Source organism: Artibeus jamaicensis, unplaced genomic scaffold (assembly GCF_021234435.1).
Source record: "Artibeus jamaicensis isolate MK-2021 breed Jamaican fruit bat unplaced genomic scaffold, CSHL_Jam_final contig_700, whole genome shotgun sequence".
NCBI classification, from domain to species: domain Eukaryota; kingdom Metazoa; phylum Chordata; class Mammalia; order Chiroptera; family Phyllostomidae; genus Artibeus; species Artibeus jamaicensis.
Window position 1 is genome coordinate 8,309,015 of NW_026521930.1, and position 13,373 is coordinate 8,322,387.

The following is a 13,373-nucleotide window of genomic DNA, read 5'->3' on the forward strand; positions in this document are numbered from 1 at the left end:
GTTGTCAGACTTCTACTAAACTTGATTTGTCAGTTCTGAGTGATGGTTGTTCTGTATATTAGTTGAACATTTAAAAAAAATTTTTATTTATTTATCTTTAGAGGGAAAGGGAAGGAGAGAGGGAGAGAAATATCAATGTACGGTTGCCTTTCATGTATCCCCTGCCGGGAACTGGCCTGCAGGGAACCGGCCTGGAACCCAGGCATGTGCCCTGACTGGGAATTGAATCCCAATTTTTTGGTGCACAGGCCCGTGCTCAATCCACTGAGCTACACCAGCCAGGGCCTGTTAGTTAAAATTTTGATGTGCTTCTTGAGGAGGCAACCCATGTCTACCTATACTGCCATCTTGACTGGAAGTCTAATAGTCGAAACAGTAATTTAAGAAATATTGACTGAATTTCAACTAGTACTATGATTGGTTTTGAGATTTGTAGGAGGCTGGATCAACAAAATATTTAAGAATGTTTACAAAAGAGATTTTTAAAAAGCCAAATGGAAGGTGTAAACTATAAAAAGCAGTACACAATATAAAAGCATGTTCACCTACAAACACATGGGTTTTGTATCACTTTTTTCTTTCTTATTTAAGTCTATGACTCCTCAGCTTTCAGGATGGGCAAGAAGTGTCCCTGTGACCAGCTGATAGCTGTTGTCCCAGCCCAGCTGGGAGCTCCAGACATACCCTTAGCCAGTCTCAGTCTTGTGGGAAAACGACCCTGAAGAAGGTGGTCAGTGGGCTCACATCTGCCCACTGTCACAGCCAAAGGCTTCCTGGCCCTGATGCTGGAGGATGCCCTGGAGTCAGCCCCCACCCCCAGTCCTGACCCTGAGCAGATACTTCCCATCGCACTGGTCAGATGGTAAACAGCAAAAGGATCAAAAGCTGGGCAAGTCTGACGTCTCAGGCAGCAAAGGTTAAGACCCCCAATGACCTCAGAGGGTGGGATAGGCGATGCCCTGATCTAGTAAGACAGTGTTTGACACCATCAAGCTTCTAATGTGCACTTGCATCCCAACAAGCCAGCCACCTGCCAAAGTGAAGGAGAAGGTATTAGAAAACAAGTACTTTTCCACAAAGGGAGGGCTTCCCTGGAGAGGATGTGGAAGATCCTCTGTCACCACTGAGGGACACGGGGGCTCAGTGTGTTTTTACATGGTTACTGAAGCCTCTCAGACATGTGAAGCCCCGGCTGCAGTTTCTGCAACATCCGGGCACTGGGCCAGCACAGAACCAGCTGCACCAAATTCCTCTCTTGCTCCCATTTCCCTGTTCCCCCACAATAAGGTGACAGTGACTGCCAACTGTATAATAATTTCTAAATTAAAAAAACTGACAAGTGCAGAACAGTGTCAATAAGAAATCTACCTGCACAGCAGTACAGCCTTTTAGGGATAGTACCAGGGTCACATCTGCCTGGGCAGGCAAATGCCTTCCTTGGCTGCTTAACCAGCGCTGATCTTTATTTTATTTATCCATCCATCCTTACCTGAGGACATGCTAATTGATCTTAGAAAGAGGGGAAGGAAGGGGAGAAGGGGAGAGAAACATCTATGTCAGAGAGAAACATCAATTCGCTACCTCTTGTACACACCCCAAAGGGGGACCGAACCCGCAATCTACACATGTGCCCCACCCAGGAATTGGACCTGCAACCTTTTAGCTAACGGTACAACATTCCAACCAACTGAGCCACACTAGTCAGGGCACATATGCTGATCTTTAAAGTGAACCCCAGACTATAAAAACCAAAGAGAAGAAAGGAACCAAAGTGCCCCAGACCAGGCAGCCCTGGAATTTGTTTCAATGTCACCCTAAGGTTTCCCCTCTTCCAAAGGTTCTGGAGTGTCAGCCTCAGAGAGAAGCAACTAACGTAAAACTCAACTCTAGTTTATATTAGAATTTTTAACAACACTTCCTGTAATGCAGCTGGTCCATCTATATGTCAGTTACACTAGCATCAAGTTGCAGGAAGAGCCACAAGTCACTTTCCATGAAGATAAAGCCCCAGCTGGGACTGGCACAGGCTGCTGTGCTCTGCTGCACTCACCCAGGCAGGGGGGACTTACACACTGCTGTCAGTGAGGGACAGGCTGTCTGCATCACTGGACAGGCTCTGCTGCTCACTGTCGTTGGTGCTGGTGGCTGGAGCGAGGGCGTAGCCAGAGTTGACGTAGTAGGGGTTGACAGGCTCCCGCCAGGATCCATACCTGCAAACAAGGAGCACACATCAGCAGCAGCCCAACATCTTCTCGAATTCATGCATGTTTTCAGAATCACATGGATATCCTTATACATAAACTACAAGTGGAAACAATTCAAGAAAAACAGAAAGGGTTGGTACCTTCATTCTGCCTCCCACCTCCCCAGAGGGATCAGTTAAGTCCAAGGTACTTTGCAGGTCTTTCCTCTGTATCAGGTAAGTGAACACACATATTATCATTTGGGTTTGCGTTTTTTATGCACGTAACTAGGAATGGGACATGGCTGTTCTGCTCTTCTTTTTTAAAAATATTTTATGTATTTATTTTTAGAGGGGAAGGGAAGGAGAATGAGAGGGAGAGAAATATCAATGTGGGGTTGCCTCTCAGGCACCCCTCACTAGGGGCCTGACCTGGCCTGCAACCCAGGCACGCCCCCTAACCGGGAAACTAACTGGTGACCCTTAGCTCGCAGGCCCGTGCTCAATTCACTGAGCCACACCAGCCAGGGCTGCTCTTCCTTCTTCTAATGAGCAGACTTACTTGCTGCAAAGCACACCAACCTCCTGGGTGTTGCAGCAGCAGCATCAACCCTGGTGCCCACTACTCTGTGTGGTTCTCATGATAGCCCGATGACAGCAGGCCATGACCCCTTCACGGGGGTCACAGAGCCAGTCAGGACTCCGGCATACAGGTCTGAGAACTGCCACAGGATGAACCGTAGGGGACAGCAGGGGAAGGTACCTGAGGGTTTAACACGGGCTTCATGCTGCCCTCCAGTCACTTCCTTCCAGGAGCAGTCACTTCCTAGGTGCGATTCACCTCCACTGGCCATGTGGTCACCCAGAAAATGACACTTCACTTTAGTTTTCATTTTCCCTGATTAACAAGTCAGGCCAGCAAGTTTGGGTGTCATTCAAATTCCTTCCTCTAAGTTACCTATTCACGCCTTTTGTCCATTTTCCATTGTACTGTTACTATTAATCTCTAGCTACATATGCAAAAAAATGTTTTCCCTAAATGCCCCTTTTTAAAAAAAAAACTTTCCTCATGTTGATTGTGGTCATACAAAAGTGTTTTATTTGTATGAAATCAGATTTGCAACGTCTTCCTTTATAGAACTTTTTCTATCTGACATAGGTAGGCCTTCCTCCTTCCAAGAGTAAAAATACATTCTTCTATTTACCTTCAAATCATTCAGGAGTTTTTTTAAATTTTGATATTTATCTGAAATGTATGTGCATGTAAAATCTACCTCACTTTCTTGTACCAAAATGGAAAGCCAGTTACTAACACTAAGTGCTGAATCTTTCTCTGCATCGTATCTGAACTTCAGTCACATATGCATCTATTCCGGTGTCTATGCTATTCCATGAATCTATCTACATATCAGCTCTTCCTGACTGTGCTGAAGTGGGAAAGGACTAAGGTTCTCCAAAGGCCCCGATGTCTGTGCAGGAGGCTGGGGTTCTCGTGCTGAAAGCTCAGTGATGTGCACACCGGGCCCCAGTCACAGTCCCCACAGCCCCAGCCTCACTTCTGACTGGAAGTGAGTATGCTGCTGAAGTGTGCTGCTGACCGTACTCGAGCACTTGCTGTGCTGGTGAATGGCAGCCCACACTGACTGCGGGGACCTGGAACAAGTCACCTTGTCCTTTGGACTTCAGTGTTCTCAGTGTAGAAAGAGGAGAGACCAGATTGTTTCTAAGCTGACAGAAGCAATCTGTCAGGTGGATAACCACTGCCTGATAAGTAGAACCTTCTGGAAGCCCTGTTTCATGTCGTGCACATACCCAGAAAAAGGTGCTCTAACCTGACTGCAGGACAAGGCATTTTGGTATCTTGGACACCTGTCACACAGGCTATGTGGGGCTGGACTGGGCCAGACAGCAGGGCCCCAAAGGAGGGGCCATCTTCCCTGTAGGCCTTGGCAAGAGCAGTACCTGAGGCCGCAAACACCAAAAACAGTGCCAACCACGGTCAGTAATCCTCCTATTCCAGCTTTGAGCTCACAGCAGTGGACAGTAACTCAGTCATGTAACTGACCCACCAGCTCAGGAAGCAGGTGCTCATCATTCTGGCACCACAGAGGGGACACTACCCCCAGTGGGTCAGTCACTGTCCAACATCACACAAAGTATTTCTGACCCACCCAGTGCACCCTGAGGGCATCCTTGGAGGCCACTAGCATGTTCCGGCCTAAAGAGGGCAGAGGCAGGATTATGAAGGCTCCGGGAACACGTCATGGCCAAAGACTAACAGGAAGGACAAGGATATCTTCAGAGATAAGGACAGTCTATCCCTGGGTCTTCTCTGTTTACACCTCTTTGCCTAGATTGTATCTGACACAGACCAGACAAAATGACAGGAGTATGCAATGTCAATTTCTTTGCTTTAAGTATCAAAACTATTATTTTTAAAATAACAGTTACTCTTCTGGCACATAAAAAATTAAAACCACCAATACTGTCACCTAACAGCCACCGTACTGAAATTCAAATTATAGAATACCTGCTAAACTTTTTCAATTTCCTTTTCACATTTAAGGGATATTAAATTTTGGTGACTTTTTATGAACACCCATTTGGTTAAACAAAAAAGAATTCAAATTAAAGAGAAAAAGGCACCCTGGCTGGTGTAGCTCAGTGGATTGAGTGCGGGCCTACGAACCACACGATCGTGGTTCGATTCCCAGTCAGGGCACATGCCTGGGTTGCAGGCCAGTTCCCAGCAAGGGACTCACGAGAGGCAACCATACATTGATATTTCTCTCCTTCCCTTCCTCTCTAAAGATAAATAAATAAAATCTAAAAAAAAAAAAAAAAAAAAAGAGTGAGAGAGAAAGGTGTCCCAGCACTTACTCCGTGGAAGCACAAGCCCACAGATCACACTGAGGCCCCTGCACACCCGCACGCGCCCGCCTTCACCCTCCCCCACGGGGCAGGAACCGCACCAGACAGGACCAAGCCTCAGACCTTGGTGCATCCGAGTCTGTCTGCCTTCCTCCTCTGACAGCTCCCAGACATGTCTTTCACATGTACAGAAGAAATATTCATCTTTAAGTTGATAGTCAGGGAAAACACAGATTCTTCATTTTCTATCGCCTCCCGTGCAGAGCAAACCCCACTATATACATGCATTCGAAGTTCAGAGAACAAAGGGAAGAGAGAAGAGAAAGGAGGAAGCGCTACCATCACCCGTTTGCCTTTTAAACGTGGAGCTGGCTCCTGGGACAGGTTAGTGCTCACCTCCTGGCATGGAAAATAGGGCCCAGGGGCCTTCACTGCAGGCTGATGTGACAAAGAAAACTCTGGCCAGTGACAGGTGAGAGGAAATGTCATGTGGGGGACGCCGGGACCAGAGTCATGTGTGCTTGTGCGTGCATATGCACATATGTGCTAGTGAGTCGACGCAGACTCCGGCATTAATAGAGCACAGCAAATATGGGCGACACCCCAAGTGGTGCACCCAGGGAAATGCCCAACTCCTCTGGAGCTCTCGGAGTTCTCAGATAAAACCTGCCGGGACCCACAAACATGCGCCCTGGCCCTCGTCCTGCCTGTGTCGACTGTTCTCTGGCTGCTGCTCACAGGACTTTCGACTTCCATCTTTTCACATTTAACCTTTCTATAGTCTCTTACTTTCCCGTCTTTGTTAAGATCCAGTTTGAGAGCTTTTTTCTTTTAATTACATCACTCAGTCCTGCTGCATTAAGTGTGATTACTGAGAGTGGGGCCACCATCTTGCTTTCTGTTTGTTGCATCTGTTATATTTTCTTTTATTCTTTCTTGCCCTCTGAGTATTTTTCATGTTCTATCTCCTCCCTCTGATAAACTAGCCCTTTTACTACTCAGAGAATGATTCCCGTAAAGGTTACAATAGGAAGCCTTGGTGTTCCGAAGTCCAATTAAGCGCATTTACCTCTTCCCAGGCAGCACAGACCAGAACCCCCTCCATTCACCTCTCCCCACCCCTGATGTGCTGGTGTGCTCCCTGGTATCCTGTGTTTTACCTGTATATATTTCTTAAACCCCACAAGACATTATCAGTATTGTTTTACCAATTGAGAGTCACCTAGAGTTATCCACACATTTGTCTTTTCCCCGTCATGTCCCGGAGTTTCCACCCGAGAGCATTTTCCCTCTGCTTGAAGAATGCCTGTAGGCACCTTCTTTAGTAAGGAGCTGCTGGTGAGAACTTTCTCAGTGTTTGCCGGTCTGAAACTGTACTTCCCCTTCATTCTTGAAGGAAATTTTCGTTAGGTTGAAATTCTAGGTTGGTGGTTATTTTCAGTTTCTATGGAAACCTGTGCACTAGTCATGGGAATATAAAATGGTGCAGTCACTATGGAACACAGTATAGCAGTTGCTAAAAATTAAAACAATTACTGTATGAACCAGTAATCCCACATTTTGGCATGTATCCAAAAGAACTGAAAGCAGGATCTAAGAGATTTGTACATCCCAGGCACTCTGAAAATGTCACTTGTCAGCTTCTACACCTTTCGCTTCTTGCAAGGTGCTGAGCTGCGAGCCTCGTCTGCCCGCCCCTCTGTGGACGCGGGAGGCAGACTTGGAGACTGGCTGGCAGCTCCTCCTCCTCTCCTCAGTGATAAGGCTAAGGCGAGTATCACTCCCTCACCTGTAACTCACAGTGGCTCTGCTCTCACCACAGGCCAAGGGCAGCAGGCAGTTCAACCTATACAATACCAGTCACTAATCCAAAGGCCAAATTCAGATTTCCTCCACCATCCCAATATTGCCTTTGGAGCTATTTTTATTTCCCAAGATCCAGGCCATCAATATACACTGACTATCAGGTGTCTTCTGTCTTCTTTAACCAGGGCAGATCCTCAATCTTCACCCTTCCTGAGCACCAAGTTCTCATGAGTCCAGGCCGGTTGTTCTGTTGGGCATCTTGCTGTTTCCTGGCTGTGAGATCGATGCCGGGCATATTTGGCAGACACATGAGAGACATGATGCTGTGTCACATCCAGAAGAACATCATGTTGGCTGGTCCCACACTGGCAGCAAACCAAGTGCCTGCCAAGTTTTTCCACTCTTTTTTTTTTTTTAAGATTTTTATTTATCTTTAGAGGGGAAGGAAAGGAGAGAGGGAGAGAAATATCAATGTATGGTTGCCTCTCGTGCGTCCCCTGCTGGGAACTGGCCTGGAACCCAGGCATGTGCCCTGACTGGGAATCGAACTGTGATCATGTGGTTCTCAGGCCCGCACTCAATCCACTGAGCTACACCAGCCAGGGCCTTTTCCACTCTTAATTTACTATTTTTCCTTTGTAATCAATACACAATTCATGAGGAGAGACTTTGAGATTATGTACATACTCTAAACGCCCAGTGATTTTCTTTCTTTTTTTAAAAAGTATTTTATTTTTATTTTTTTCCCTGTTGTTTTTTTTTAATTTTTTTTGATTATGCTGTTACAGTTGTTCTATTCCCCCCCTTCATTCCCCTCCACCCTGCACAACCCCTCCCCCACCATTCCCCCCTTTAGTTTATGACCATGTGTCTCAAATTCTTTAGATTCTGTATTTCCCCTACTATTCTTGCCCTCCCCCCTATCTATTTTCTATCTACTGTCTATGCTACTTATTTTCTGTACCTTCTCCCCCCTTCTCCTTCTCCCACTCCCCTGTTGCTAACCCTCCATGTGATCTTCATTTCTATGGTTCTGCTCCTGATCTAGCTGTCCTCCTAGTTTGCTTTTGTTTTAGGTGTGGTTCTTAATAACTGTGAGTTTGCTGTCCTTTCACTGTTCATCTTTTTTTATCTTCTTTTTCTTAGATAAGTCCCTTTAACATTTCATGTAATAAGGGCTTGGTGATGATGAATTTCTTGAATTTGATCTGATCTGAGAAGCACTTTATCTGCCTTTCCATTCTAAATGAAAGTTTTGCTGGATAGAGTAATCTTGGTTGTAGGTCTTTGGATTTCATGACTTGGAATACCTCTTTCCAGCCCCTTCTTGCCTGTAAGGTCTCTTTTGAGAAATACGCTGACAGTCTGATGGGAACTCCTTTGTAGGTGACTGTCCCCTTAGCTCTTGCTGCTTCTAGGATTCTCTCCTTCATTTTAATCTTGGCTAATGTAATTGTGATGTGCCTTGGTGTGTTCCTTCTTGGGTCCAACTTCTTTGGGACTCTCTGAGCTTCCTGGATTTCCTGGAAGTCTATTTCCTTTGCCAGATTGGGGAAATTCTCCTTTATTATTTGTTCAAATAAGTTTTCCACTGGTGGCTGTTCCTTTCCCCCTTCTGGTACCCCTATAATTTAGATGTTGGAACGTTTAAAGATGTCCTGAAGGTTCCTAAGTCTCTTCTCATTATTTTGAATTCTTGTTTCTTCATATTTTCCTGTTTGGCCATTGGTTTCTTCCTTCTGGTTCACTCCCTTGATTTGAGTCCCAGTTTCCTCTTCATCACTATTGGTTTCCTGTGCAATTCCCTTCATTTCAATTAGTTTAGCCTTCATATGTTCCTCTAATTTGTGACTATAATCAACCAGTTCTGTGAGCATCCTGATCACCAGTGTTTTGAACCATGCATCTGAAAGTTTTGCGATTTGTCGCCCAGATTTATGGGCTCTGGGGCTTTGAGATCTTCTTGAGCCAATTTTGGTCTGTTCGCGCCCGCCCGTTAATTATGAGGAGTGGAGCCTTAGGTGTTTACCAGGGAGGGGCCACCCAGGTTGCTGGGTTGTGACGCTGTATGTGGGGGCGGGGTCAGAGCAGGGAAATGGCGGCCCCCTCTGCTGCCTCTGGCCGCTGGGGCCTGCTCGGTCTCATTGTCTCACCACCCACTCTCTCATTGGTCTATCTGTGCACAAATGCGGGACCACAGTCAACCCGCCAGTCAACCCACCGCCCTTCTCCCTCACAGGATCCGCTGGTGGCTCACTGGTCGCTCACTGGGTCCGCCGGTTGCAACCCCAGGCCTGGGATCCGAGCGCCTGAGTCCATCTGGCTGAGTTTTCCTGTGCAACCCTGCTCCACCAGCTGCTGACTTCGCCCCTCTTACTGGTCAGGCTGAAGAATTTGTTATCAGACTTCCGAAAAGTTCAATTTTCTGTGTTCCGGCCGTGTTTTCTGTTGCTAATATTTTGTTGTCTCTCAACCTGGCTGTGGGAGAAAGCACGACATCTCCACCTATGCCTCCATCTTGGTGGAAGTCTCGCCCAGTGATTTTCTAATGCCATCATTTGAGCTGTATTTATTAGTTGGCGTTCTACTGTAAGGAAGACTTTTCTCCACCACACTGATTTATATCAGTGTGGACCTCAGATTTTTCTTTATCCAGTAGATTATAACCCATTCCTTCCACTTCTACTCACACCCAATCATGGCCCCATTGGTCTGGGAACACGTCCTTGCTCTGTGGCATGGGGCCCCAGCTCAGCCAGTACTCCCTCCCTGGACCTGACAGATTTTCACCAAGCGGGTACCTGTTAACTGCATTATCTACACCCCCACAGTTTCTTCCCTCTCAGTTTTTACCCTTTTGTCTTGTATCCTTGAGGCCTAATTATTTTCATTCAGTATCTCGTTATACTGGATGGAGGGCCAGACACCGTGTGTGAAATCTCTCTGAAGTGCCAGCCTAGGGTGACGCTTTCTTCCCCACAGCACATGCGTATGACCCAGTGCCATATAACCTGTGAGACTACAGGCTGGCGCGCAGGCCCTTGGAAGCCTGCTGTGTATTGGGTTCCTACCTCCTCCGTGGGTGGGAGGGGATCCTACCGGGAGATTCAGGGCAAGCCTCTTGCTGAGAATAGCCAGAAACGCTGGAACTATATATTTCTAACCTGACTGAAGACCTTGCATCGCTAACCAAGCAGGAAGGAAAGACAGCCCTGGTCAGAGCTTTTAAAAGGTTCAGAATGCAAGGAGGCTGGAAAGTATGGCTGCTCTTGGGCTCCGGGGGCCAGTCGACGACTGCTTGGGAGGAAGGCGCCCCACTCTCAGGTTGGGATCCCACCAGGTAGCCTGGTTTTCAGCTTGTCTCTGACTGAGCCCCACCCTCACCTCAGCTCCTCACCTGGCCACCCACCCTCTAGGCATACCCCACGTACTTCCCAGCCCTCTGTGCCCCCGTCACAATCTGTCTGCTCCTCAGGAGCCCTCATCATGCATCTCCATCCATCTTGGTCTCAGAGATCCCTTGTCAGGTCAAAGATGGAAATCTGGATGCAGAACTGCTGGGTCCGATGAAACCCTTCAGCTTTCTGGCACACAGCAAGCAATAGCAAGGACCGGTTCCCTGCTATCAGCAAGATGTGAAAAATCCCCTCCAAGCAACACAGGCAGAATGGGGTCTGCCACAGACGGTAGGTGGGTGAGTCTGGGGAGACCTGACAAGCCCAAGGCCTGCCCCTTCCTAGGCCTGCCCCTTCCTAAGTATTGGTGTCATTCTCTCAGACCTGCTCCTGTCCTAGCCTAGAGCCCACACCTTAAGGGACTGGGCTTAGCCATGTTCCCACCACAGCACCCTCTTCCACACCCACATGTTGAGGGAAGGGCTCTGACACCAGAAGGGCAGGGGACAGTCACTGGGCAGACAGAAACCTAGGACACCACCACTGGTTCCCAGAAAGGGAAACCAAGGAGTGTGGCTTGAATTCTGTGTATGTTGTCCTGTACCACAGAAGACAGGGCACACAGTCATCAGCACCCTGGGGACAAGGGTGAAACAAGCATAAACTATGCAAAAAGACTGAACACTGGCACAGACCAAAGAAACTGAGTGTGCAACAGCCCACAGAGGCCAGATTTTAACAAGCCCAGGATGTGCTGTCTGGCTCAGAAGCCTCCACGGCCAAGTGTCCAAGTGTGGTTCTTGATCATGTTACAATCAGTACAAGTACACGGCCACCTCATCACAGACTCTGGTGACACTGAGTGTACCTTCCTGTTTGAGCCTCCCGGGGAGGAGGGTGGGAAGCTCAGGAAACAAGCACTCGCTGGAGGGACCACTTAGCAGGTGGTCATCTGGTGCGGTCTGCAGGGACCACATGGCCACATAATGACAAGCAAATTTCAGACTAACTTGTCAACAATATCCATTGAGGAGAAGGGGCATCCCAGTGAGCTCAGACCCTGCACAACTGTCATCAATCTGAACCCACAAAGCCGGCAGCCAGTGGGTGTGTAAGCAAGAACAACACTGTGTGTTACCAACCATCTCCTACCAAAATCACCTTCCAAAGACACCACTCTGCATCAGAGCCTGGTCCTCAAGGAGACCTGACTGGCAGTCCGCATGCACAGAAGCCTACACCTGTCACTGCCCCATGGAAGCAAAGAGCTGGGTTCTGTCCAAGCCTTTAGTGAAGCACATTGCTGTACCCTTTGATCTTGAAAGCCTAGATTCCCTAGATGAAGGCATATAAACTGCTTTGCAGAAGTGTCGACATGTGTCTACAGTCATGAAACCATCACCAAGACCAAGATAATGAATGCATTCATCACTCCACAAAATTTCCCTATACACCTTTGTAATTCCTCTGTCCAATCCCTCTCCACACCCACCACTGCCACTAGAAGTCTGAGTGGTTTAGAATCCTGTATAAATGGCACCATACAGAGAGTACATGCTCCCTTTTGCCGAGGTTCTTTTCTCAGCACATGGAATCTGAGATCCATGGAGGATACTGTTCGTACCAGTAGTCATCCCTTCTGTGCCAGCTGGTGTTCCATGGAACGGAGGCTTGTTCCTCCACCCACCTGGCAACAGCCACCTGAGTTGTCCCTGGAGTTGAAGGGTACACACCTCCCACAATGACAGTACTTCACACTGGTGGGACCAGTACCCAATCCACTCCATTGCTCTCTCACGGGAGGGTGTTAGGGTCCAGACCCAAATCTGGGTGCAGGGCTTCCAGACCAGATCTCTTTCTACAACCCTCAAGTAGCCACCACCGAGCAAGTAGTCATCACTCAAAGAGACACCACCAGCCTTCCGACTGCCGTTATTCACAGCCTGACCTTTAGGAAGAAGAAAGGAGAACCTGCTTCCCAACAAAGCAATTCCCTCCTAGAGCTCTGTCTTCTCACAGTGAAGTCTTCAAAACCACAAAGAAATGACCAAGACAAAGGTGCCAGGTGGTCAGGATGAACATTTCTTTTCAAATTAGCCTCTGTACAAAATGCAAGGTACCAACCCACCAATAAGATGCACTCCTGTTTTTGTTTTGTTTTAGCACTAGTGATGATTTAGGTGCATGTTGCCCATGTTCACAAACAAACACTATCACATAATACAACAAATAACTTACCTTTGCATGCAAAGGTCAAAAAGTTTATACTAAAAAATACGATAGGAATCAAGCCAATGTCAGCTATTTTTGTATCTCTATTTTATGTCCTCCATACAAAATCAAGAATTTGGCCTTTATGCAAATGATCAGCCAAAGCTAATAAATAGCCCCTCCGTGAAGCCCCCTCCTATACTTCTACTTATATATCTTCTGTAAGTTCTACTTAGATAACAGACGCCTGGGGTCACTGCTGGGGGCGGGAACAGGTGATATCAGAAGCTGAACAGGAACCACAGAGCACTTACTGCCTCTTTGATAAAGCTCAGAGATCACTCAGGATGGGAGATGAAAGGCTGAGAAAATGAGTCACCTGGCTGTACCAGGTGCATGCTTCCTGTTCAGCCGTCAGTCACCTGTGCCATGAGGTCACCTCGTGGTTTCACACTCCTGCAGGCTTTGTATTTGTTTTTATTATACAGTTGGAGCACCCCGCCCACCACTGTGAATGAGCTCTAAATTGCACAACACATCAAAGGCCAACAATGATCAAAATCAAACAGTAAGACCACAGGATGTGTGTTCAATGGAACAGGCACAGGCTGGGTGGTCACCCACATCTGCCCCCTCCAGAAATAAACAGCGGAGAACCCTGGCTCTAGAGAGGCTCTCAGGACCATCACTTGCCAGATACTGACCTTGGGCAAGTCACCGTTCCTTCCCTGCAAAGTGGGACAACAATGGTCAGTTCTTCAGAAGGGTTCCAAGAGTCTTCAGGAATAGCACACATGAAGCACAGACTGGCCACTGTGCAGTGCGGTCTGGGCAGTGTCCCTCACATCAAGCAGGAGAAGAACTGGGTGGTAAAGGCTGCGGGTGGCAGTGAAATCCCACAATTCAAA

General features: G+C 47.5%; 1 protein-coding gene across 5 annotated transcripts in view; it reads right to left on the bottom strand.

Annotated features, from left to right (window-relative positions):
* Window positions 1-13,373, bottom strand: part of AXIN1 (axin 1) — a 76,357-nt gene that overhangs the window by 27,996 nt on the left and 34,988 nt on the right. For all 5 annotated transcript variants that reach the window (XM_037157253.2, XM_037157251.2, XM_037157252.2 and 2 more), the window contains exon 3: window positions 2,070-2,210. In XM_037157253.2, the coding sequence (XP_037013148.2) occupies window positions 2,070-2,210 (141 nt within the window). The remainder of the gene's footprint in view (window positions 1-2,069; window positions 2,211-13,373) is intronic.